General features: G+C 41.1%; 1 protein-coding gene across 1 annotated transcript; it reads right to left on the reverse strand.

Moving 5' to 3' along the window:
• Positions 1 to 361: 361 nt before the first annotated feature.
• LOC124134749 (atrial natriuretic peptide receptor 1-like) lies at positions 362 to 16,393 on the reverse strand. The gene is made up of 11 exons (XM_046499789.2): positions 16,255 to 16,393; positions 14,651 to 14,738; positions 11,656 to 11,770; positions 10,263 to 10,331; positions 8,572 to 8,649; positions 5,889 to 5,993; positions 4,449 to 4,520; positions 3,823 to 3,985; positions 2,819 to 2,968; positions 1,972 to 2,140; positions 362 to 569 (listed from the first exon to the last, which is right to left on the reverse strand). The coding sequence occupies exons 1-11, from the start codon at positions 16,391 to 16,393 to the stop codon at positions 362 to 364; spliced, it is 1,356 nt and encodes a 451-aa protein (XP_046355745.2).
• Between the last annotated feature and the right edge of the window lie 8,537 nt (positions 16,394 to 24,930).

A 24,930-nucleotide genomic window follows, 5' to 3' on the forward strand; every position in this document is an offset into this window, starting at 1 on the left:
CTTAAAACCGAATCCATCATTTGCCAGCTGATGGAACATACTTTGCCTTCTTCATGGAAGACGATGTTTCCACTGCTTTGACAGCTGTTTAGTCTCTGGCTGATTGTGGCAAACCCAAGACTCACCCATGGTTACATATCAACAAAAGCAGCAAGGTAGGCATCAAAAAGATGTAAATGATAAACCTTGTGTGTTTCTGATTAGGAATCAGAAGCCATGGCGTCCTGAAACCTTTGTTATGCCCAGTTCCTCATACTGTTCCGAACTTTCCCTTGAGAGATGCCTACTATATTTGGCTTTGTGGCGTGTGGTTACTCGTGCATCATCGATGATCATATCATGAATTTGATGAACATTGTCTTTAGTGGTGGCCTTCCTGATCCTGGATCATCTCAGATGCTCTCTCATACCCAGTCTTAACAGTTGCATAGGAAGGAGCATCGTCCTCCGAAGTTGACACCATGTCCGCATTGATGCCTGTTGGAGTTAGCCCTTGGAGATGCTTGATGACAGCGCGGTGGCCAGTTTTGTCCAATTCCATCAACAGAGAATACCTTATCACTTTGATGCTTGTACAAAATGTCTGTCTGATTGTGTATGTGGTTCAAATGCAGCTTGTAAGCATGGGAAGTATTGTACGTAATACATTCAAATTGTTACAGGTTCACTACATACATATACTTCGAAGTTACTTATAGAACCTTCCGGCCACTACTCGTATATCCGGCATTCTCCAACGGTGGGTTACATTGTTATTATATATCTGGCTTCCTCCGGTGACGTCCTATCACAGATGTGTCTGACTCGATAGGTACCAAAAGGGATTACTTAGCGCCTTAGCGCGAGATCCTATCCTTCAGACAGACAACGAAATGATTGCAGCAAATGGTATGTTCACATACAGATTGGGTCGGTGGACCAGCCTAATCGTTCAGACATTGGTTTGTCAATCGGGGTACCATTTCAGAAAACACCAGAAAATGGGCTTCACGCATCGTACCCATGTGGGGAGTCGAACCAGGGTCTCCGGCGTGACGAACGAACACTTTAACCTCTAGGCTACCCCCACCTACCCTCCACGTGCTGGAAATTGCTTATGTATGTCTATCGTGTTCTTTACTGCCATACGCAGTTGTAGTCGGTATGTCAACACCCTTACAGGCAATACGCAGCAAAGATTCCTGCCAGCAAAATAGTTAGTCAATCAGATGTCCTCAGATCTTTGTTCAGCGGCAGCGATAACAAAGATCTGATTTGTAATGAGACTGAGTAATTAGTAAGAGCAATGGTCCACACAGGTGACGTTTCCTTCTCTTCAATGGGCATCTATGACAAGCATTATTCACTGGGGAAATTTTGTACCCCAGAAATCGCCACGAAGATCGTGTCTTGAACCAAATATGGCCACTTGTAACACAGGACGGTTGAGTAGCCTAGTGGTTAAAGCGTTCGCTCATCACGCCCATTGACAAACTTTGATTCCAGAAATTGAAAGAATTTGAGAAGCCCATTTCATGCGTCCCATGTTATGATATGGCTGGAATATTGCTAAATGCGGCGTAAAACTATACTCATACATTCACTCGTTTGTAACAGGAGCAACGAAGCAGATAAACAAATTCATGAAACCCCCACCATCACAATGGAACCATATTGTGCTTCAGATAATGGGCGCGGAGTGTAGGTGGTCCTGCCCACAATGAAGCACCTGTAGCACATGTCTCATTAGGCAAGTGCCTTTCTTCGAAATATGCCTCTGTTCGCCCGTCATTGAATGGGTACCCGGTAGTATAAAATGTTACTGTGACTGTTAACCTTCAACGCTTTGCAAGCAGCTTGTGTTGTTTATTCCCCAGTGAGATAAAAAAAAAAGACCTATTGACCCGCACAATAATGTACTACTTTGAGAAAGCCTTAGGGTGCGGATTGTTGCGCATTATAAATATGCACATTATTAGTATGATAACGTACGCAGCGAGAGTCTTGAGTGCCTTCCTGATGGCGTGGAAGTGCGGACGACGGCCAGGATCCTCCTCCCAACACGTCTCCATCAGTATGGCTAGATCCCGCATGCTGTCCGCCACAGCAATCTTCGGTCGGAATGACGGCACACCTCCTCTCTTTACTTTGTGGAGTACGCCTTAAAATCGTCAGAAAATAGTGGTCGGTGTTTTACATATACTCGTCATCCTTTTACAAGTTATAAACATTCTATAATGCATCAGATTAAACATCCGTACGATTGTATCCACATCCTCAGCAGAAATACTTCCAAATCTTCTCTTTTTACCCCAAAATGATGTACCGATACTTTAAGTACAGACAGATAAGAGAACAATGACACCCTGTTAATCCGACCCGTCAAGATCCGGGGTAGAATAGGTCTTCAGCAACCCATGCTTGCCGTAAAAGGCGACTGTGCTTATCGTAAAAGGCGACTAACGGGATCGGGTGGTCAGGCTCGCTGACTTGGTTGATGCATGTCATCGATCCCAATTTCGTGGATCGATGCTCATGATATTAATCACTGGATTGTCTGGTCCAGGCTCGATTATTTACAGACCGCCGTCATATAGCTGGAATATTGCTGAGTGCGGCGTAAAACAACAAACCAACCAACCAACCAACCCTGTTAATTCAGGCGGTTCAAAAAGATTCTTCCCAATTTACAAGTTTCCAGATTGTCTACCCATGGGCCCATCGTTCATATCATGTTTATAAGCGTTCGAAGCAGCTATCGTCTATAGAGAGTGGTTTTCCGCAAATGTTTGTCAACCCGGAAGTACTATAGATGCTGCTACGGGTCTGTCGTTCTTACCATCCACGCCTATAGTGTCTGTCTCCTCAAAGAATGGCGCTTCCCGTGTGATGATTTCTTGCAGGATGATCCCGAAGCTGTACACGTCTCCGGGTTGGCTCCCCTTGCTCTTAGTGTCTCGCAGCACCTCCGGAGCCTTCCACAGGCATTCTAGACATGCAGAAACGTACTGGTTAGGGGAGTAAACGGGGGATGGTTTCGAATACTTGAAACTTAGGCTACAGAATGTTAAAAGAAATTACCTGTCACATAAATTACATTGTTGTAAGGTGTCCTTTTTTTCAAAAAAAATAATTCAGTTTAATAATTTTAGATAAAACAAATATCTGGTTTTGTAGCTGTAGCTGAATCTTGATACAAATCCCAAAGGCAAGCCGAATGTACTAATAACATGTATCTGAGGCACACGTAGCACATGGGGTGTCTCATAAGGTAAACTGGACCGCCTCCGTGGTCTAGTGGTAGAGCGTCCGCCCGGAGAGCGGAAGGTCCGGGGTTCGATCCCCGGCCGCGTCATACCAAAAGACGTTAAAAGATGGTACTTGTTGTTACCCTGTCTGGCGCTCAGCATTAAGGGGCTAAAACAAGGACTGGTCGGCTCGGAGTCAGTATACTGTGTCTGAGTGGGGTATCCATGTTAAACTGCGGCATGGTATCTCAGTGAGCTAGCACTATAAATCGGCATCAGTCCGGACTAGTACAAGCAGCCACACAAACACATACACGTACATTCAATAATCTTGGACGCGACGTTAAACCCAATTTCACCTCACCTCACCTCATAAGGTAACTGACTTTGTTTCGAAATTTGCTTCTGTTCACATCAGTAAAATGGGTAGGATGAGACATTGAGGTGACCTGTTAACCTTCCAGCGCCTGACAAGGCAGCTTAGGTTGTATACGTCCCAGGGAGGTAACAATGCCTCATTTAATCTGAATCTGCCATTATGGATTTAGGAAATCCATATGCGTTAAAACTGTGATGCAAAGACATCGGCTTTTACCCAATTTATGCTCTTGTGTTTGTTGGTCAACAACCAGCTTGTCAAAAATGCAAGGGACACCAACATCAGCGAGCTTGACGGAGAACCTGTTGTCGATGAGGCAGGTGGCGCTGTTGAGGCGGCCGTGGATGTGTATGTTGCTGTTGTGAAGATAGGCCATCCCCTGAGAAAACGTCAGCGACTTATTTTAGAAAATTTACGTACGAGGGTTATTTGACTAATCAACATTGAGAGACGCTAAAATGCACACGCGCAAATCATATATCGCTGTGTTTCGTTGGGAGAGAGAGAGAGAGAGGGGGGGGGGGGGGGGGGTCACAGAGAGAGACAGAGAGAGATAGGGGGGTGGAACTACCGCTGTATATATATATATATTCAATGCGTCCTACACCGGTCGGGTTACAACCAGGAAAGTCACGGTACCGGACCTCCCGATCCATGAACATGACGTCAGGGACATTTCTAAGCTTTTGTCGTAGTGTTACATGCATGTAGGATATTGTTGATTAGTTATCATTGCATCTCTACATCCCTTTGTGTGCAGCTGCAGCGTCGTGAAGCGTTATTGTTATGTCCAAAGTGAATTATTGGTAAAAGTATAGAAAACGACCGTTGATATCACTTACTTGCGCAACGTCAATACTGAGAGAAAACTTGAAGTGTGTGTCGAGGGGGAGCCTGGTGTTTCCCAGGAGATCCTGCAAACAGCGGGAATAAAAACAAACACGATTTCTTCTAAAAGCGTCAGTACGCTGTGGCTTACAGAAAGGACATCACTACGCTGATCGGTTCCATTGTCAACCATCAATCCTCTAATGGGGCAACTGATAGAATTCCATGGTTGCATGTTGGGTATTAACGCTATTCATTATGATATTGAGAGCCATTAGTGGATCTGTTCATGTATATTGAGTTTGTAGTACACAAATACTTACTCTAAAAGTTTAAAACAAAGACCCGAGGACCAGATCCCTCAGGTGGTCTAGCCGCCGGCGGGGATCTTGTCCGAGAGTCCTTGTTTTCGCACATTGACCCCGTCAAGAACAATCACTTTAAAGTTTATGAAATCTTTAAAACCGTCCTGTTTCATTACAATATTAAACTTAGATGCGAACCGTGAAATGTTCGTACCAGACACCATCTTGTTTTCTAGCAGACGAGTCAATATTCCTCACGTGACAGGTCAATTTTGACCATGTGACGAGCCAATATTCGAGGTCAGTGTCAGTCACATTCGGGGTCCACATGGAATGTATTGTTTCGTCACGTGATACGGATTAACCAATGAAGTTGCAAGATGCTCAATAGAGGCATAACAATACACATTGTAGCTGCATGGCAATAACAGATAAGATAGATCAGGGAGTATGTTTTATCTTAAATAACACTGATATCTACAATGCATCAGCAATACTAACTACTTTCAGATATGCTATTTTATATTACATTATTTCACTTTAAGAACAAAACAGAATATGTTTCAGAAAACATCATCCCATTAAGTAAAACTAAGCTAATCACCATTCAACAAATATGCACCGTTGTTTGTTTATTGTGACAAGGGTAGCCTTGTAAATAATACACACCCTCCAATAATAATTATCTTACCTTAAACGTAACCTATTGGACTCTGATTGGCTGAGACCCATTCTATTATTTTCAATGTACCCCGCTCGAATTGACGAACTGTTGGCATTACATTTGCAACATACCAACCGCATTTTTTTTATCTCGGATTAATTATGTAAGACGCATTCTCCGCATATTTACGATATTTTCCGAATGAAATATATCTAGGGGGAATAGCTATAAGTTTGTTTTCTGTCGTCTGCTAGAAATGCCTAACTGTGGTATTTTTACCGATCCGGACCAAAGCATGGACGCATGAAACCAGCCTGAAATAAAATTGGGTGGGATGTAAGCTACATTCGTCGTCCACCGGCCACTCGTTGAGAGGCCGAAGGACAAGGGGGACATGAACTAACATAGAGGGTACATTAAACCATGTCCCTCTCGAGTTCGGTGGACAACGAAATACAGCAGTGTGTATGGCTGTCGCTGTTTACCTGTAATGTCCCCTTCGAACAAAACTCGGTCACCAGGTACTTGGGCGTGTCATCCAGACAGGCTCCTATCACCCTTACTAGGTTGCCTTGGTTCAGATCGCGCAGCTGAAACACCAACAGTTAGGAGGTTTATTTAATACGGTAAGGAATTTTGAGTATGATATTTGGCTGAGAGAAGGAAATGTTTCTCGGGTAAAGACGTGGTCGCTTAAATCCGTCAGTCATTATTGACAAAATAAACATGTCATATAAAGCTTACTTTGTTATCAATAGACCGCCTCCGTGGTCTAGTGGTAGAGCGTCCGCCCGGAGAGCGGAAGGTACCGAAAAACGTTAAAAGATGGTACTTGTTGTTACCCTGCCTGGCGCTCGGCATTAAGGGGCTAGAACAAGGACTGGTCGGCTCGGATTCAGTATACTGTGTCTGAGTGGGGTATTCATGTTAAACTGTGGTATGGTATCTCAGTGGGCTAGCACTATAAATCGGCATCAGTCCGGACTAGTACAAGCAGCCACATACACGTGCATGCACGTCGCTATATAAGTGCAATAATCTTGGACGCGGCGTTAAACCCAATTTCACCTCACCTCACCTGTTATCAATAAAATGACATGCTTGACAACTGCATGTATGAAAGACCCGAGTTCAATGTTGGCCCAGTTGAGTTTGTTGGTACTCTCGGTTGGGAAAAATAGAAAGTGTTTCTCCTGTAAAGCTGTGTTTTAAGTTCTTCCTCGCTCTTCACTTGGAAGAAAAATGTGCCAAACTTATATATCAGCATCTTCCCGAGGCAAGGGAGTTAACTGACTGTAAAAGGCCAGTTTCTACACTTGCCGAACCAGGCTGGTATTTTAGAGTTACATTTTGGCTGGACTAACGAGTTTTTACATAGTCCAATCAAAATCGCGCAACGAAATCGAAATCCTGTTCGTCAACTGTGATGCAGATGTTGGTCGACTGCAGGATTTGCAAGCATGTGCACCGCTAACTCGTTGTCAACACATATTTCTCAAATCTTTTCATGTTTTTAATCAAGGTGCTCACGTGATTTGATGCGATTCGCGATGTAAGACCCGTTTAATCACAACATTGATTATCGATCAGATCGTCTTGACTAGATTTATACTTTGCTGTGGACTGTAACTGTCAAGATTAGGATGGAATCCATAGTTTAAGTGTGCAAATCTTCGTTTTGTTCACTAGGATGGTTCGTAGCGAGGATATTCTTGAACAGACACACAGTTAACTCCCTGACTTATCCTTTTGTATGCTAAAAACGCAAAGTTCAAGATTAAAGGGTCAAAATGATTAAAAACAACGCTTCTGTTATTATTCTTGCCAGGGAATTCCCAGGGGTTTCCAATGTCGTGAAAAACGTATGAACGTCAAAATGTCTTGTTCATACACTTATGAACATCAGTTTCGCAGTCATGTGATTGACCTCTCATCCAACTGCACTTTAAGAATTACCTATAATTAACTGTCGAGTCATTGACTAAACATCGACCATATTACGAAATGTACTGCATTATTCATTAATGGACCCATCACAAAAAACACTTACGTTAATTACGTTGTGTTTTCATAACTTTGTAGTCACAGTAACGGCTTTCCATTAGCATTGTAATGAGAACATCGATGTATCTTTATTCCATCCTTATTATAGTTTATATCTCAGCATGGCAATAATATGTATTAAGGAAACATAATCTCGTATATTAGGACGACAGGCTGATCTTCGTTATGCCATAAGTACCCAAGAACATCGACATCGTTTAAACGGATAACACACAGATATGTAAGAATATGTAAAAACATAGAAATCAAGCATATTCAAAATACATTGTCTGTTGTTTAACGCCGCACTCGGCACTATTCCGGCTAAATGAAGGCGGTCTGTAAACATTCGAGCCTGGACCAAGCAATCTAGTGACTGACATCATGATCATAGATCTACGCAGTTGGGATACGATGATATGCATCACCGAAATCAACGAGTCTGACCACCCGATCCCGTTAGTCGCCTCTTACGACAAGCATGGATTGCTGAAGAACAATTCTAACCCGGATCTTCACGGGTTAAAAATACGTGCGTGCAATTTGGTTAGTTTAGCAAGTCGGTGTTAAACACTCTCAAACATGTTTCCATATTTAAATTGAAAGAGGTAAATCTGAATTTTCTGTATGTAAAGATTTTCCAGTTCAGGGAACCATCAAAGAGAAAATGTGTTGCCGATGTGTTTGCCGTGTAACGCTAGAGTCGGCAATATTCATGCAACATATGGCGGTCTGAACATAATCAAACGATCGAATCTGGATTAGATATAGATTTTGTGAGCAACGACCCTCGACATTGGCGTACGGATCAACCATGACTGCGTCAGACTAGTCTGTCTCACAGTCCCTGAACCGTATTAGTCTACCTTCCACCCAGCCCTTACTGTATGGCTATGGCACTAAATGAAGCAAGTCTAGATTTTCCACAGGTTGTCTCCAATCTCACTGGGGCTCCTTTTCAATTTAAATGCAGTTGTTTGTTTCTATAAAATATATTTTCAGAGACTAACGAGCAATTTTGTCTTTAAAATATACTCATTTTTATTTATGTTTATGTTTATAAATATATATGCTACCAAAGTGGCACCATTAGGCTTTCGTACTTTCCGTACTGCTATACATTACCTGTTTGAACTCAGAGAGTATGGATCTGTTGAAGGTTTGATTTTTCAGTGTCAGTTTTCGAAGTCGGACGACCTGACCCTGTAACAAATACAGTAGGGCAATGACATGCATGATGGAAACTGGGAATGCTTTTAATTTCATGCAGTTTAGAGTGTTTGTGTGTGTGTGGCTGTTGTTTTACGTCGCACCCAACAATATCCATTTTCTCACATGGCTGGAGCCTGTAAGTAACCAGACAATCCAAACAAACCAGTGATTGATAGTATGAACCACGATGCACGCCATCGGGGTACGAAGCCACGCGTCAACCAGGTCACCGAGTCTGACCAGCAGATCCATTTAGTCGCCTCCTTACGACCAGAATGGGTTGCTGAGGACCTATTCTTACCGGAACCCACATGGCCTTACTACACTGGCCCGCCTCCGTGATCTAGTGGTAGAGCGTCCGCCCGGAGAGCGGAAGGTCCGGGGGTTCGATCCCCGGCCGCGTCATACCAAAAGACGTTAAAAGATGGTACTTGTTGTTACCCTTTCTGGTGCTCGGCATTAAGGGGCTAAAACAAGACTGGTCGGCTACTGTGTCTGAGTGGGGTATTCATGTTAAACTGCGGCATGGTATCTCAGTGGGCTAGCAGTATAAATCGGCATCAGTCCGGGCTAGTACAAGCAGCCACACACACACACAAACACACACACGTGCATGCATGTCACCATGTAAGTGCAATAATCTTGGACGCGTTAAATCCCATTTCACCTCACCTTACTTCCCTGGCCTTAATACAACTTCAATCCATAGGGCTAGTTGTGTGTCATTTGTTTCGACCAGCATACTAGCCTTCTGTGGGCAAAATCGTAACCTGGCCCCCGGCCCTCAGAGCGATCACAGAGCTACTACTGTTGTAAGCCTACGGTAAAGTTTGGGAGTTACGATCGTCTTAGCGCTACTTTCGCTTTGTGGAACGGAGTCAAGATTCTCACGTGGCTCGTGCCATAGGGATACGTATCAACAGGAAATGAAAATAGGGTCACGTCATGATTGATACTGATGTTGTCAAACGCATGCGTTGTTTATCCTTACTGATCTGAAGTTGGTTTGCAACCCGGTGATGACTATAAGTGATATCACAGTGTGCAATTTTGATTGAGTAATATATCCTGCAAAATAACCCTTGAACTTTCCCCACGAAACTTACGTGGTTATTATTTACAAAGGCCTAATGGTGCCACTTTGGCAGCATAATCAGAATTCTTCTTTAATTCACTTATTTGTTTATTTTTTCTCGTAATTTCGTTTATATTTTAACAAATTACGGTTGAAAATCGAAGCTACGAGAAACAAATCGAAATTTCAAGTTTTTAAAATAAAACTGAAATAACGAGAAAATAAGAAGTAACGTGAAAAAGCCTCGAAATTTCGAGAAAGAAAATATTAAATAATTGAAATAACGAGAAATAAACTCTAAATTTCTATTTTAAAAAATACAATTTTGCTACCAAAGTGGCATTCGTAATTTTTATCTCATTTCTTTATTTAGGATTCTTTAACCCCACTGTTCCGTCACATTGCAAGAAGTTAATACTAATACTATCTTTATCTACTCCTATGTATTTTTTTATTTTTTATTTTTTAATCCCAATCCGGTACCCCCACCCACCCCAGAATATCACCCCATAGTATAAAATTCACCCACCTTGTAGACAGCTGTGTCGGTCATATAGTCCATGAACGGCGTGTCATCCTTCGCTGTAAGTATACTGATCTGACAAAAACAAAGCAAAAAAAATCTTTGTAACTATACAGGGTATGCAAAATCACATAAAGTTAGATATAAACCTAGATATTACAGACAGAACCTATGTTCTTCAGATGGAGCCTATACGCTTGAACATATAATCAACACTATGTCGTATAAACAGACGAAGTAGATATTAATATACTTTCTCAAAACATTCCAAAACGGTTATGATGTTTTTTGTCGTTTTATCATTTTACATCCCAAAATAATGTAGTGAAAGATAAAATCGGAAAACAATATCATACTGATTGTGTTACACCGAAATGGATCAATTGGTATTATGTTCATCCCCGCATAATTCATGAAACATCACCATTTCTTATTGCAAAAATTAATTACTGAGACAAACTGAACATGGCCTCCATACATTAACAATAATGGCAATAAATTACAAAATTATATATTTCGTAGATATTGAATCCTAATGCAAACATATATTCCCAAATACAGGCGTGTTTATGCTATATACAGCCGAATGGTCATCCTTACCCGTCTGAACCCAATCTCTTTAAAATCAGATCTTAGTTCTCACTGCCGCTAAACAAAGATCTGAGGACATCTCATTCCTGGTCACGTCAGATCGACCTTTCGCGAACTCTGATCGACCAATGGAATTACTGACAAGAAGTCGACATTAACCAATCAGAAGGCAGCTTTCTCGTGGTTTACGGCACTAATTTCAAATTGGCGACTACGCTTCGAAACCTATTTTGACAAATTCTCACTTAAAAATTTGAAACCTGAACAAAAGAACATTCTCGAATGGCTAATATAAGGTCTAGATTGTATGCATTCAGTCGTTAAGCCTGTAACTATCGTTCGGAATACCCCGTTTTAACGTTTTAGAGGATGCATGATTAGAAATCACTTTCCGACTGTCACTTTCATGATCTGGTAATCGACGCTCTGACTGGTCGGATGAAAGGCCGTTGTGACGTGACCCGTAATGGGATGTCCTCAGATCTTTGTTTAGCGGTAGCGAGAACTAAGGTCTGATTTTAATGAGATTGGTCTGAACCTGACACTGTTCAAACCTGCCTCAGCTCTGATCAAAATAAACGCTCTTAAGATTGTTTTGAGATATCAGGAATGCATTGTAGATAAAAAAAAATCACAAATAAAATTTAGAAATTACACATATTGAGTTTTTCATCTGAAGAAAAGACCCCGTTCAACAACCAGGTGATTTCAAATGACATGACTTAATTTTAAAAGAAATGTATCGACACATTTTGTCGTATCGCCCATATATGGGCATATCGGAAATCATAATGATGCATTGTGGTACCCTGGAGGTGAAGGACATGATGCAACTTCCGGTTTTCTTGCCGTCAGTCATCTTAAGCTCGTTGATGTCGATCTTCCACCACCACATGTCCGCCTCGGAGCTCTTTTTCCAGCGCCTTTAAATATTTAGGAACACGTCATTTATTTAAGGGTAGGGGAGAGGATCAGCGTACGGGCACCAAACAACATGGGGGATCAATGGGAGGTTTGTGAAAAGTTGCTGGAATGAATTTCGGTCAAATTCATCAATTACATGAATGAAACATATCACTGGATTCCTCGATAACTTAGATACGTCAACTGACAAGCAGACTCTAGGCACGGGTGGCCCATTCGTCTAAGGCGCCGCGATTCGCTGTGAAGAGTTGCGTCCCTTGGGCACGCCAGAAATCTATGATTGTGGGTTCGAATCCCGGTTCGTCCCGATTATGTTTCTAGGTTTGTGCTCTTGGGTTTCGCCAAAGTGGTACACGTCTGAGACTTGCATCACTTCGGGCTTTCCTCCCACATTAAGCTGACACGCCGTGATATAATATGGAATAATGTTAAAAGCGGCGCTTAACCCAACTCACTCACTCACTCACAAACATATCGAACTCCTGTAATGAATGATACATTGGGGAGACAATACCATAATGATTGTGTTGAACAGCGTCGGTCCATCCATCATCCACAAGACAACACCTTTTCTAATTACACCTCTTGATTATTATGGTAAGCTGAACATTATTTTGGTCTCAATACATTGACAACAAAGCCCATTTAAAAATATATATTTCGTTGATAAAATATGTTGCTGAATATTATTGATCTTAACAGTACACGTTTTCGCAGCGAAATTCGTGCATCCAAGTTATCAGTATCAGTAAGTAGCATAACTGTCTTCGAGCTGTCAAGGAAAATGGATCCTGTTTGCTATTTAGTCTGTTGCGTGAGGCATTAAATGTGACCATTGTCACGGCAACACGCCTGTCATTATAACAAACTGTATCTGTATAGGTTATGTACTATTTAGTTATTTCAAGATGACATTTATTTGGTCGAAAGACACGATTCCCATTTTCCAGAATTAGTTCTCCTACGGTCTGTTCTCCGATAAATATTAAATCGGATAACGACTGCAGTACATGTGATTACAGACTGTGTGACGAGAAACTGATGGGTTGGCTGCGATCTGCTATATCAATATATATTTCTGCTGTATACCGCCTCCGTGGTCTGGTGGTAGAGCGTCCGCACGGAGAGCTGAAGGTCGGGGGTTCGATCCCCGGCCGCGTCATACCAAAATACGTAAAAATATGGTACGTGTTGTTATCCTGCCTGGTGCTCGGCATTAAGGTGCTAAAACAAGGATTGGTCGGCTTGGAGTCAGTATACTGAGTGGGGTATTCATGTTAAACTGCGGCATGGTATCTCAATGGGCTAGCACTCTAAATCCGGACAAGTACAAGCAGCCACACACACACACACGCCATTTAAGTGCAATAACCTTGAACGCGACGTTAAACCCCATTTCACCTCACCTATGTCAAGGTATTTTTTTAATCGGCACCAAATTTAATCAGTGGGATCTGTTTGTTTGTTCGTTGTCCAAATTATATGATTGCAGTCTGTAAATAATCGATTGTGAACAAGACAATCTAATGATTGATATTAAAAGCATAACCCACGCCGTCGAGATCAGGGTTCAGTGACTCAGCTATCAGCTATCAACTAAGTCACCGAGTCGACCACACGATCCATTAAGATCTCACACGATCTAACGACAGCATGTGTTGCTTCCCCGTTGGCTAGTCCAGGATACAAATAACTCACTCACTCACTCTACCCGTTTAACGAATGAGAGTGAGTTATGGAGCTCATGTTTGCATATTTCCTTGGTACATATATTTTTCATCACTTTCATTAATTGTTATTAATGAGCATAAATTGACATTCGCCTTCTACACTGGTCAGATGTCATTCCATCTTCCCGAGGCAAGGGAATTTCGTGGTTCGATCGTAGCGCCACCAGTGGCTATTAAGAGTTATGTCCCTTCTATGTCCTTTCTATTGACCAATCAGATTCCACTTCTCATATCACTTGCATTTGCTCCAAACAAAATGGTGGCGCCCAGTCAAGACACTCTGATCGATAATCATACAATATGATCTATATTGTAATAAAACTGGTCTTACCTCGCGAAGTGTATCAAGTCATTCGAGCACCTTGCTTACAAACATGAAAAGATTTTCAAAATCGAAACTCCACAAGGACTAACTGGACCGTAGATTGCTCTACAATTGCGTTGTCGATTGGAACTCCACAAGGACTAACTGGACCGTAGATTGCTGTACAATTGTGTTGTCGATCGGAACTCCACAAGGACTAACTGGACCGTAGATAGATGTACAATTGCGTTGTCGATCGGAACTCCACAAGGACTAACTTTAACTTACATTGCTGTACAATTGTGTTGTGGATAGAAACTCCACAAGGACTAACTGGACCGTAGATTGATGTACAACTACGTTGTCCATCGGACCTCCACAAGGACTAACTTTAACTAACATTGCTGTACAATTGTGTTGTCGATCGGAACTCCACAAGGACTAACTTTAACTAACATTGCTGTACAATTGTGTTGTCGATCGGAACTCCACAAGGACTAACTTTAACTTACATTGCTGTACAATTGTGTTGTCGATAGGAACTCCACAAGGACTTACTGGACCGTAGATTGCTGTACAATTGTGTTGTCGAAACTCCACAGGGACTAACAGGAACATACATTGTGTTACAATTTATAAACCCCATCTGAATATTCTGTTATATCGAATCATATAACCTTTTTCATTAAATGGGTTATAAAGTTGACCGATGTAGTGATTTACACTTCGTTTTTTTCTTTCAACAGGGATATGTGCGGAGTTATTCAAATGTGACATCACTTTATTAATATGTCACTGGGGTTGAAAGAACGTAGGTGAACAGCCATATCTAGTTTTAGTCTTACCATATTATACCAAACGCAATGACAGAGGCGACGACCAAAATCACCCCGAAAGCTGATGAGAGTCCGATGGTCAGTGAGTCGTTGGCACCTGCAGGTGTGAAGGAAACATGAGACTGCGTGGTTACAAGGATAACGGTTCATGACATAACAGTACCGACCCTAGTCAATCGATAAAGTGGTAACGGATAACGCGTTGGCTAGTGACGTCGAATGACCGGGTTCGAGCCCGAACCTGGAAATCCAGACCATTTTGGGTGTAGGAATATTCCAACAAGCTTCGTGATATCGTATTTCTCACTCACTCACTCACTCACTCACTCACTCACGCACTCAGTCGCTCACGCACGCACGCACGCACGCACGTACTCGTGCATAGATAACTCGTCTTCATTATTATTATCAGGGCAAGCTATTCATAGGTAGCCAGATTCATAACATGTGTTGCATGATGTCTATGTAACCATTGTTATTTAGCTGTTAGTAACGGTAAACATATAGGGTAATGTAAAGCGCAAAAGCACAACAGTGTATTGACTGATCCGCCAATGCATAAGACCTGTTTCTTCTCAATTCTTTCAAATGCAAACTCGAGGTCACTAAATAACCATGGGTACACAACCGGCATGCAACACATGTTTGGTTTACTCATGAGAGAGCGAGCGAACGAGTGAGGAATAACGCGGCCTTGAACAGTACTCCAGTCACATCATGGCGTTTAATTTAAGAGGAAAGCCCTAAGCAATGCAGGACTCAGACGTATGGCACTTTAGTGAAACCCACAGGCACAGGGATGTTACTGAAATTGGGGCGAATCGAGATTCGAACCGACAATCATAGGTTTCTGGTGTGTCCAAGGGACGCAACTCTGTACAGCGAATTGCGGTGTCTTAGAAGACTGACCACCCGTGTCCCTAAACACGTGTTATACACGTGTTGTGGGAACATCGATTAACATTGCTGTTACGATCACTGTTCTTCTTTTGAACAAAAGTAACTCGATAATCTTCTTTCCACCTGTCAATACCCATTCAATACCCAAAAGCCAATTCACATTAAAGTTATAATCTACACGTACATATGACACAAAAAAACAATTACAAGAAAATCAAACAAATTATAGCTACACATCTGTTGTTAAACTCCGCACTCAGCAATATTCCAGCTATATCACCGCTGTCTGTAAATAATCGAGTCTGGACCAGACAATCCAGTGATTGATATCAAAATCATCGGTCTATGCACTTGGGACATGATGGCATGCATCATCCAAGTCAGCAAGCTTGGCCACCCGATCCCGCCAGTCGCCTCTGACGACAAGTAAATAGACTAGAAGTCGCCTGTTACGGCAAGCATGGGATATTGAAGACTTATTCTAGTCCGTATCTTCACGGGTCGAAAGCTCCACGTAGTGAATACGAGACCACATATTTTATCCGGTACTGACAATGGTCTTGATTGGTTACATGATCAGAACAAGCTTTCCCTTGTGGTCCTCCTTAAACGAGTCACCCTAAACCACTGTGTTAGCCTCTGACAGTTTCATGTTGATGAACTTTACAGCTTGAGTAGCTGTTCTGAAAATGTGCTAACTGTTCAGAGCTCACCTGTAGACTCACACTTGTCGTTCCTGAAGCCACACACAGGAATGTCTAGAGGTGGAGTTCCGGTTCCTGGCCAGTGGATGATGTCTCCTCCGTCAACAAGTGTCAGTGTGTCTGTGGCTCGAGCGTACCGGCCTACCATCTGTAAACAGGCCACCCTTTTACCGTTAGGCTTCCTTTTAAACAATTTAGATTAAGGATTTTTTTCCAAGAACTGTCGAGAACTTTATAAACAATGATCTTTTTTTAAATTTCTTATCTGGCGCTTTTCGAGTTATTGGCGTATTGGTGACAAAAACAACATTTCGTTTTAAGAGGCATTGATGTCTGACAGGGCATTGTGTCTAAAATAGTGTCATTAGTAATAAAAACGCACACTTTAATTATTCAGTGCTACACACTGTTTGTTTATTTGTTGTGTGATTCCGCACTCAGCAATATTCTAGCTGTATGACGGCGGTCTGTAAATAATCGAGTCTGGATCAGACAATACAGTGATTGATATCATGAGAATTGGTCCACGCAAATGGGATATGATTACATACATCAACCAAGCCAGCGAGCCTGACAATCCGATCCCGTAAGTCGCCTCTTACGACAAGCATAGTCGTCTTTTACGACAAACATGGGTTGCGGAAGAGCTGTTCTAACCGGATCATCACGGATATCTACAAACCGTTATTTAGGTATATATGCCATGTATATAATGACATGTATATTAGGGCATCGCATCATATCGCACACATCACCTTTGAGATAACTTCGGTAATTTTACTGATAGGGAAAAAGTACAGTTTATCTAACCAGCCCTGATATGTGTCTTCTAACGGCCCAAACCTGGTTGCATATATACTATAAAAAAAAACCATAAATATGTACAATGTTGTATAAATAAACTTTCATAATTAATGTTTTACTATTTTGCGATGTTCACTTAATGTTTTACGTATGGATATGATTCCTAAGCCCCCGTTACACTATCAAAAACTTTGATCAAAAACTTGGTCCAAAACATTGGACCAAGTTTTCTTGGTCTCAGTTAGACTGTTTACACTCATCAAAGTTTTTGACAGGGCGTCAAAGTTTTGGTGAGAACTATCTTGCCAAGGTGGATGTGGCTGACGAAGAATTGTTTTGCTGTTGTCATATGTATTTTATGTATTGCCATGTTGAAAAGGAGGAGTCGGGGTAAGCATAGGCGTATTTGGTCCCGAGAATATCTGTTCGTTGTTGAAACAAATCATTTATTCTTCCAACATCCTAACTTGACTCTAAATGTTCCATGCTGTCTGATTGGCTTAATTAAATCAACGTCATCAAATTTTGATCAGAGAATAGGATCGAGACGAGAAATAGGATCAGTTCCTATTCCATCAAAGTCCCGTCAGGTTTTTGACGGCATGTTACACTATCAAAAACTTTGAACAAAGTAACGGGGGGTTTAAACGTAGATAGATAGATATTCTTTATTTCCCCCAACAATAAGATTACAATATGAAGATAAAATTAAGTTACACGTTTAACATGGATTGGGGGTATATTTAAGCATGTTCATAAACATACGCGTTTTTAGCTGGTATCGCCATGTCCTTATAAGGGGGCTAACATTAAAGATTACGTCTGCCCACACATCTCTGTCTAATTCCACAATACATTCCATTGGACATTTTTACAAACAAATAGTCGCTCATAATTCCGTGTGAAATGGCTCAATTATTATAATGTATTATTGTATGATTCGTTTGTTGGGGTGAGACTCCAATAAAAAATCTGTCTGTCTGTCACACATGGCTTACTTAGTTAAGGTTTGTCACCAAAGCCAGAATGAACACATTGTATGGCTTAAGGTGTCCTGCCACTAGGCCAATACCCGTGCACCCAACTCCTGTATTCTACCCGCATCTTCCCGAGGCAAGTGAGTTAACTGACTGTAAAAGTCCAGTTTCCACCCTTGCCGAACGAGGCTGGTATTATGGAGTTACATTTGGGCTGGACTAACGAGTCTATGCATAGTCCAATCAAAATCGCGCACCGAAATCAAAATCCGGTTCGTAAACTGTCATGCATAGCTCGGTCGACTGCAGGTTTTGCAAAGCTTGTGCACCGCTAACTCGTTGTCAACAAAATATTTTCTATATCTTTTCATGTTTTTAATCAAGGTGCTCACGTGATTTGATGCACTTCGCGATGTAAGACTCGTTTGATCACAACATAGATCTTGATTATCGATCAGATCGTCTTGACTGGGCGCCACCGTTTTGTTTGAAGCAAATGCTAGTGATACGAGAGGTTGAATCTGATTGGTCAATAGGAGAGGCATAGAAAGGACATTATTCGTAATAGCCACTGGTGGCGCTACGATCGAGCCAAGGAATTCAAGCCTAGTTCGGCAAGGGTGGAAACTGGACTTTTAAAGTCAGTTAACTCTCTTGCCTCGGGAAGATGACCTAATGTTCCTAAAGACTTGTAGTCAGATGGTCGCTATACCTTGAATGCACCAGTAGCCGGGTCAAGGTCATGCATATACACCTCGGAGTCACGAGAGCCTCCAGCATTGATCGTGAACTGACCAGTTAAACCTTTGGATAAAAAAAAAACAAGACTGCAATCACACAATTCATTGATACAATTTAGGTGTCAGAGTTAGGACTGAGAACAATCAAACGTTCTACAATTAGTACTTAGATTATTCGAGAAAGTCATACAATGCATATTCTGTTGGGATTTTATCGAAACAAACTGTCCGCGAAAATGCTTGAGAAAAGTATTTTAAAATAGTGTCACATTTTTATCATTAAACCTTCCTTTGATGAAACGCATGGCATTTAAAGCAAACGTAATAAAAAAAAGGTGTTAAACTCCTGGTGTAATAAATGTTGGCTCTTACAGAAAAAATAGATAACCAGGAAATTGCATCTTTAATTCAATAGAAGAGTTTCATTTCATCATTCAGGTGATATATGTTTAGAACGCTGCTTCGAAACATGCAATTTTGTGGAGACAAACGAAATATTTTCACGGCACATTTCAAACGAACAATTTTTTTTAAGGGTAAAATCTCACGAGAATTTCTTTTTTCAGTGACAATATACATCTAGTACCACCCCAATATATGACATTGTGGTCCCTTACATAGGTTGTTTGGGCATGCGAAATACAAGTACTATATTTTATCTACATTGGACCACTTGTATTATGACATTGTAAAGGTAACTGTTGTGAATATATTTCATATGTTTTCCATAAACGTACCCGGAAAATGCATGAAAGTTGACGTGTCAAACATTCCATACTTACCAGGGTATGTTCGATTCCATAGCTTCAGGGCGAAAACCTTCCCGTCCCTGGGATCGCCACCTTCTGCCACAGTTTCATTGAGGATTTCACCATACACGAGGAACGAGTCATAATAACTAGCCGTGAGGAAATGGACCTATATGGTGGAAATGTGTGATCTACATTCATATATTCAATCAAATTGTTTGTTTATTTCTATTACGGTGAGAATATGTCAAAAAGTGGCGACCAAATGAACACATTACTGAAAAGGGTGGCGAACAAATGAACACATTACTGACATAATTATTCATCGTTTACCTAAACCGTGATGTGTTGCAAATGTATAGCTAACCTATGGCTTTTGTTACCAGTGTAACACGAAGCGACTGTATAGACTGCTGCATACGTACGCCGTCGCCTATACTGACAATAACGTATGAACACCCCGCGATAATAGCTTCTGAATACCAATACTGTTATATTTCAATGTAATTTATTGTCACTGATTGCTACAGTTGTGACTGTATTACATTGTTTCTAGGATTCAGTAGAGGTTCATTGCATTATATTTGGACAATGATTGGTTGTCAGGAATGTACCTATATTTAATGTAAGCAGTGGTGAGGTAGATTATATTTAGATGCTAGAATTATCTGTAAACTTCCGGAACAGCATGGATAGGGTTATAGAAACACGTAGAATATTATGTAATGTTCCAGTGACACTGGACCGAGCTAGCACTGTGTGGAAAGTGCTGGAAGCTAGTAAGACTATATAAGTGGAGCGGGCACGTGCCTATCGGATCTCACATTTCATCTCACATAACATCAAGACCAGCGGTTTTCTGAAGATCACGTATCATTCCCTGCCTTGACCTATCTCGGAAGCTTGACCACTGTTGCGGATAGGTGAATATTATTATCACTGAACTTTTTGACATTACCACTGCCATCTTATGTTTGTACCACCACTCTATTGCATACTGCCATTGTAATTGCTGTGCTTAAGTTTATAATGTATAAATACACCGTGACAATAGCTGGGAATGTATAAATACGCCCCGACAATACCTGGTAATGTATAAATACACCGTGACAATAGTTGATAATGTATAAATACACCGTGACAATGTCTGGTAATGTATAAATAAACAGTGACAATATCGTTTAAAGTATACATATGCCACGACAATATCTCATAATGTATAAATACACCGTGACAATAGCTACTAATGCATATATAAGCCGTTGCTTTTGTTACTAATGTATAAATGCACCGTGGATATTATTACTTATGTATAAATACGCCACGACAATAGCTACTGATGTATAAATACGCCCGGCTTTTGTTACTAATGTATAAACGCACCGTGGATATTATTACTTATGTATAAATACGCCACGACAATAGCTACTGATGTATAAATACGCCCCGGCTATTGTTACTAATGTCTAAATGCACCGTGGTTATTATTACTTATGTAAAAATAAGCCACGACAAAAGCGAGTGATGTATATATACGCCACGACTATAGTAACTAATGTATAAATACGCCACGACAATAGCTACTAATGTATATATACGCCACGACAAAAGCGAGTGATGTATATATACGCCACGACAATGGCTACTAATGTATAAATACGCCACGACAGTAGCTACTAATGTATATATACGCCACGACAAAAGCGAGTGATGTATATATACGCCACGACAATAGCTACTAATGTATAAATACGCCACGACAATAGTAACTAATGTATAAATACGCCACCCCCGGGTATTGGGGTCCCACAGTCAAGGCGGGTGTTGACTGTCGCATCCCACCCTGGCTCTCAGCTATCGTCGCCACATGCGCACTTACAGAGGAGTTCCCGTAGTCGTAGTTGTAGTCTCGTAAGGATCGTTCCTTCACTTCCTCCTCGAATGCGTCGAAGGCAGAAGATATAGCCTCACCAGTGAAGAACAGACAACTCTGGAAAGCTTCCTTCGCTACCTTTGTTCAGAAAGGAATCAGTATCAGTGAGTGAGTGAGTGAGTATGGTTTTACGCCATTTTAAGCAATTTTACAGCAATATCACGGCGGGGGGCACCGGGAATGGGCTCACACATTCTACCCATGTGAGGAATCAAACCCGGGTCTTCGGCGTGACGAGCGAACGCTTTAACCTATAGGCCACCCCACCCCACCTGAACCAGTATGAGTTAAGACCATTCGCGTACGAGCAGCTTTCGGTTCGTGAATAAGAATCCCTAGATTTGTCTTGCTGTCATTTGTTTCGTTGTTATTTGACGCCGCACTCAGCAATATTCAAACTCTATGGCGACGGTCTGTAAATAATGGAGTCTTGGCCAGATCACGGCGTGTCAGCTTAATGTGGGAGGAAAAGCTTTTTTGAGCAAGATCATCAGTACGGGTGTTAATCATTCTGAAAGAGCACGTCTCATCCAGATTCAGATGGACTTATTGAATGATCGGCCCGGCCCTGGGATGGTGTTTACCTCATCGTCATCATCTCCAACACGCCAGTAACTTTCATCAATGGATCTGTCGAGACCTTTGGTCACCAGCATCACATATTCCCCCCGTGTGTAGCCGAGACGATGTGCCACTATCAACAGGTCTCTGGTTGATTCTTGGCTCATGTAGACGATGAATACTGAAAATAAAACAAAGGAGAAATACACGCCAATCATAGTTACTCTTAAAATGTGGTTAGATTCGAAACAAAGAACGTTCCTTGTGCCTAACATTTAGTGTCTAATAAACTGGTTTAGGCCTCTAAACAAGTGAACGTTAGGGGACCAGACACGTGCTTAGGTTGTGTTTAAGGGCTAAACACTTTTTTACAGTATACAGATGATTTAGGATAGTGGACAAAGTGATACCAACATATAGCAGGGTGCGAAACTGAAACATATATAGACATGTGGTGTCATAAATGGTAGAATGATAAACCTACAACAAGTATATTGATATTTATGTTAGTGAGTGAATGATATTTCACGCCGCAATAAGAAATAACGCTATATCATGGCGTGTTGTAAATAGTCGTGTCCTGACTAGGCAGTCCAGTTACTGTAAGCGCGAGGAAACATCTACGACGTTTGAATTACAAAAAAAAAGTGAAAAACCAATTCGCATTTATTACTACCATGAGGCTAATTGGACTATTCGGACTCTAATGTTAACGCGGGGTAGCCTAGTGGTTAAAGCGTTCGCTCGCCACGCCGAAGACCCGGGTTCGATTTCCCACATGGGTACAATTGTGAATCTCATTTCTGGTGTCCCCCGCCGTGATATTGCTGGAATATTGCCAAAAGCGGTTTAAAACCATACTCATTCACTCCCCCTAATGTATAGCGATCTAGACTGGATAACGACAAACCTATTCCAGTCCCTTTCGTCCAGCGGAAAATACAGCATTAGAACCAGGATGACAATATAACCAGAGAGATCAAAACTAAGTCTTACTTACATGCTATATGGAAGGCCAAATAAGAACCAATACAATGTCATCCATACAATCCAAGCTATTATGGACCGCATCATATACATTGCCAATTCTATGTGGACTTTTATATTTTTTTAAAGTCTCTGCCTCGAGCCAGCTGATAATTGTGTCAGTGAATCAGTCAAGTATAGCGCTACTCCCTTGCCCTCGCTTGTGGGTTGGCTGGTGCCTCAAGATTCCCATATATAGTGTCATGACATCACCTTCATTGGGGGCAGTTTATTGTTAAAACAGTCTATCAGATGATTAAACTGGAGTTTACGGGACTTGAATGAACGGAGTATTTGATAGGCTTTTAGAAGTTGGGAGAACATGAATACAGGACACTTTTTTATGGATTTTTTATTCTTTGTACGACGTTTCAGAGCTACATCTTGCTCTGAAAGAAGTAGCTCTGAAACGTCGTACAAAGAATAAAAAGAAGTTGCTATCTAAAAAAAAAGTGTCATGTATTCTTGAATGAATGGGTCTTGTTGTAGGGGGCAGGACATGAATCTTAACATGTGACAACTGATCAGGGATTATACTCTCGGTGTGAGATCAAAATCTGAGATCAATGCAATTACTTTGTTGATTTAGAATAGCGAATTATCCCGAAATAATTGACTACAGTGCCAACTTTTTGTCCAAATTTTAACATTATGGCATTATAACCCGGGAATTTTGCATTGCGGAAATGTGTTATGAGGAAAACAGCATCATAGCCTGGATGCCGTTATAACCTGCAGAACTTATTATAATAGCATTCGAACAGTGGAGGTATCAGAAATTATCACTCCGGAAAAGGAATGGTTTTAGTTTTAATATAGCAACCTCATCACACGGGTGAGTGAGTGGGTATGGTTTTGCTTTTAGCAATATTCCAGCAATTTCACGGCGGGGCGCATCTGTTAGCGAGTGGATACAAACGTCAAAAACATATCATCCATTCTCACTCACACGATTAGTTAAAAGAGAGATTACGAACGTGTGAATATCCTCTCTATGCAATTAAGTCAATTAACTCGATTAATACAAGTTGGCAGTGCGACAGTGAAATATGCAGGTTTCGAACTCCGTTTCAAAATCTGTGGAAGTTTCAAAATCGAAACATCAAGTTATCGCGTTTGGTTTTAAATTAAAATTTCAGGTCTCAAATCTCTGGGTATCTTGAAAACGTCACCCCATACCAAAGCATGTTTATGAAAATAACCACTATTTAGTCAATATCAGTAGTGGTTGAGTTGCGCTCACGCCCCTCGATGAAGGGTGAAAAAGGTTGTGTTTCATTGTCATTAGAAAATTGTATTTACATAGCACATCTTGGCAGGAAACGTTTCACTTCTGGTTAGAAAACGCTGTTCACCTACCCCATACGACCATGTATTTTAAGAAACGTCTTGTCGTTAGTGAATGATATACCATGGCCTACATTTAAACACGCAAAAGTCCCCAAAACATGCAACATAAATATAACACAGTGTACCGAGTAATTGAAAATTGAAAGAATTTGAATTTGATTTTGTCTAATTAACCGTCACTCATTCCTGGAACAGTTAGGAAAGAGTAATATGTGCCTGGGTATTTTTGTGTAAAATACACTGGTTCATGAAGACTCGGATCAGAAATTAATTTGCAACCTCATGACCTTTACCATGTTAGAAATTTGAGCCGATGAAAAAGCAAATTAATTTATTTCAAAGATAAGATGTCTAAGTGACCATCAGCAGTTGTGTATTATGCGAAAATATGTTTATTAATTATTAAAAGTTGTAATCAAAGTATATTTTAAACACTAAAATCATGTAGAAGTAAACGTTGAGTGCTGACTAAGCGCCAATGTTTGGATATAATATCGCTAACTTAAGATATCTTCAATTGGAAATCAAATATATGATGAAATCAA

Source organism: Haliotis rufescens, unplaced genomic scaffold (genome assembly GCF_023055435.1).
Source record: "Haliotis rufescens isolate VD_foot unplaced genomic scaffold, xgHalRufe1.0.p SCAF_4, whole genome shotgun sequence".
In the NCBI taxonomy this organism is placed as follows: Eukaryota; Metazoa; Mollusca; class Gastropoda; order Lepetellida; family Haliotidae; genus Haliotis; species Haliotis rufescens.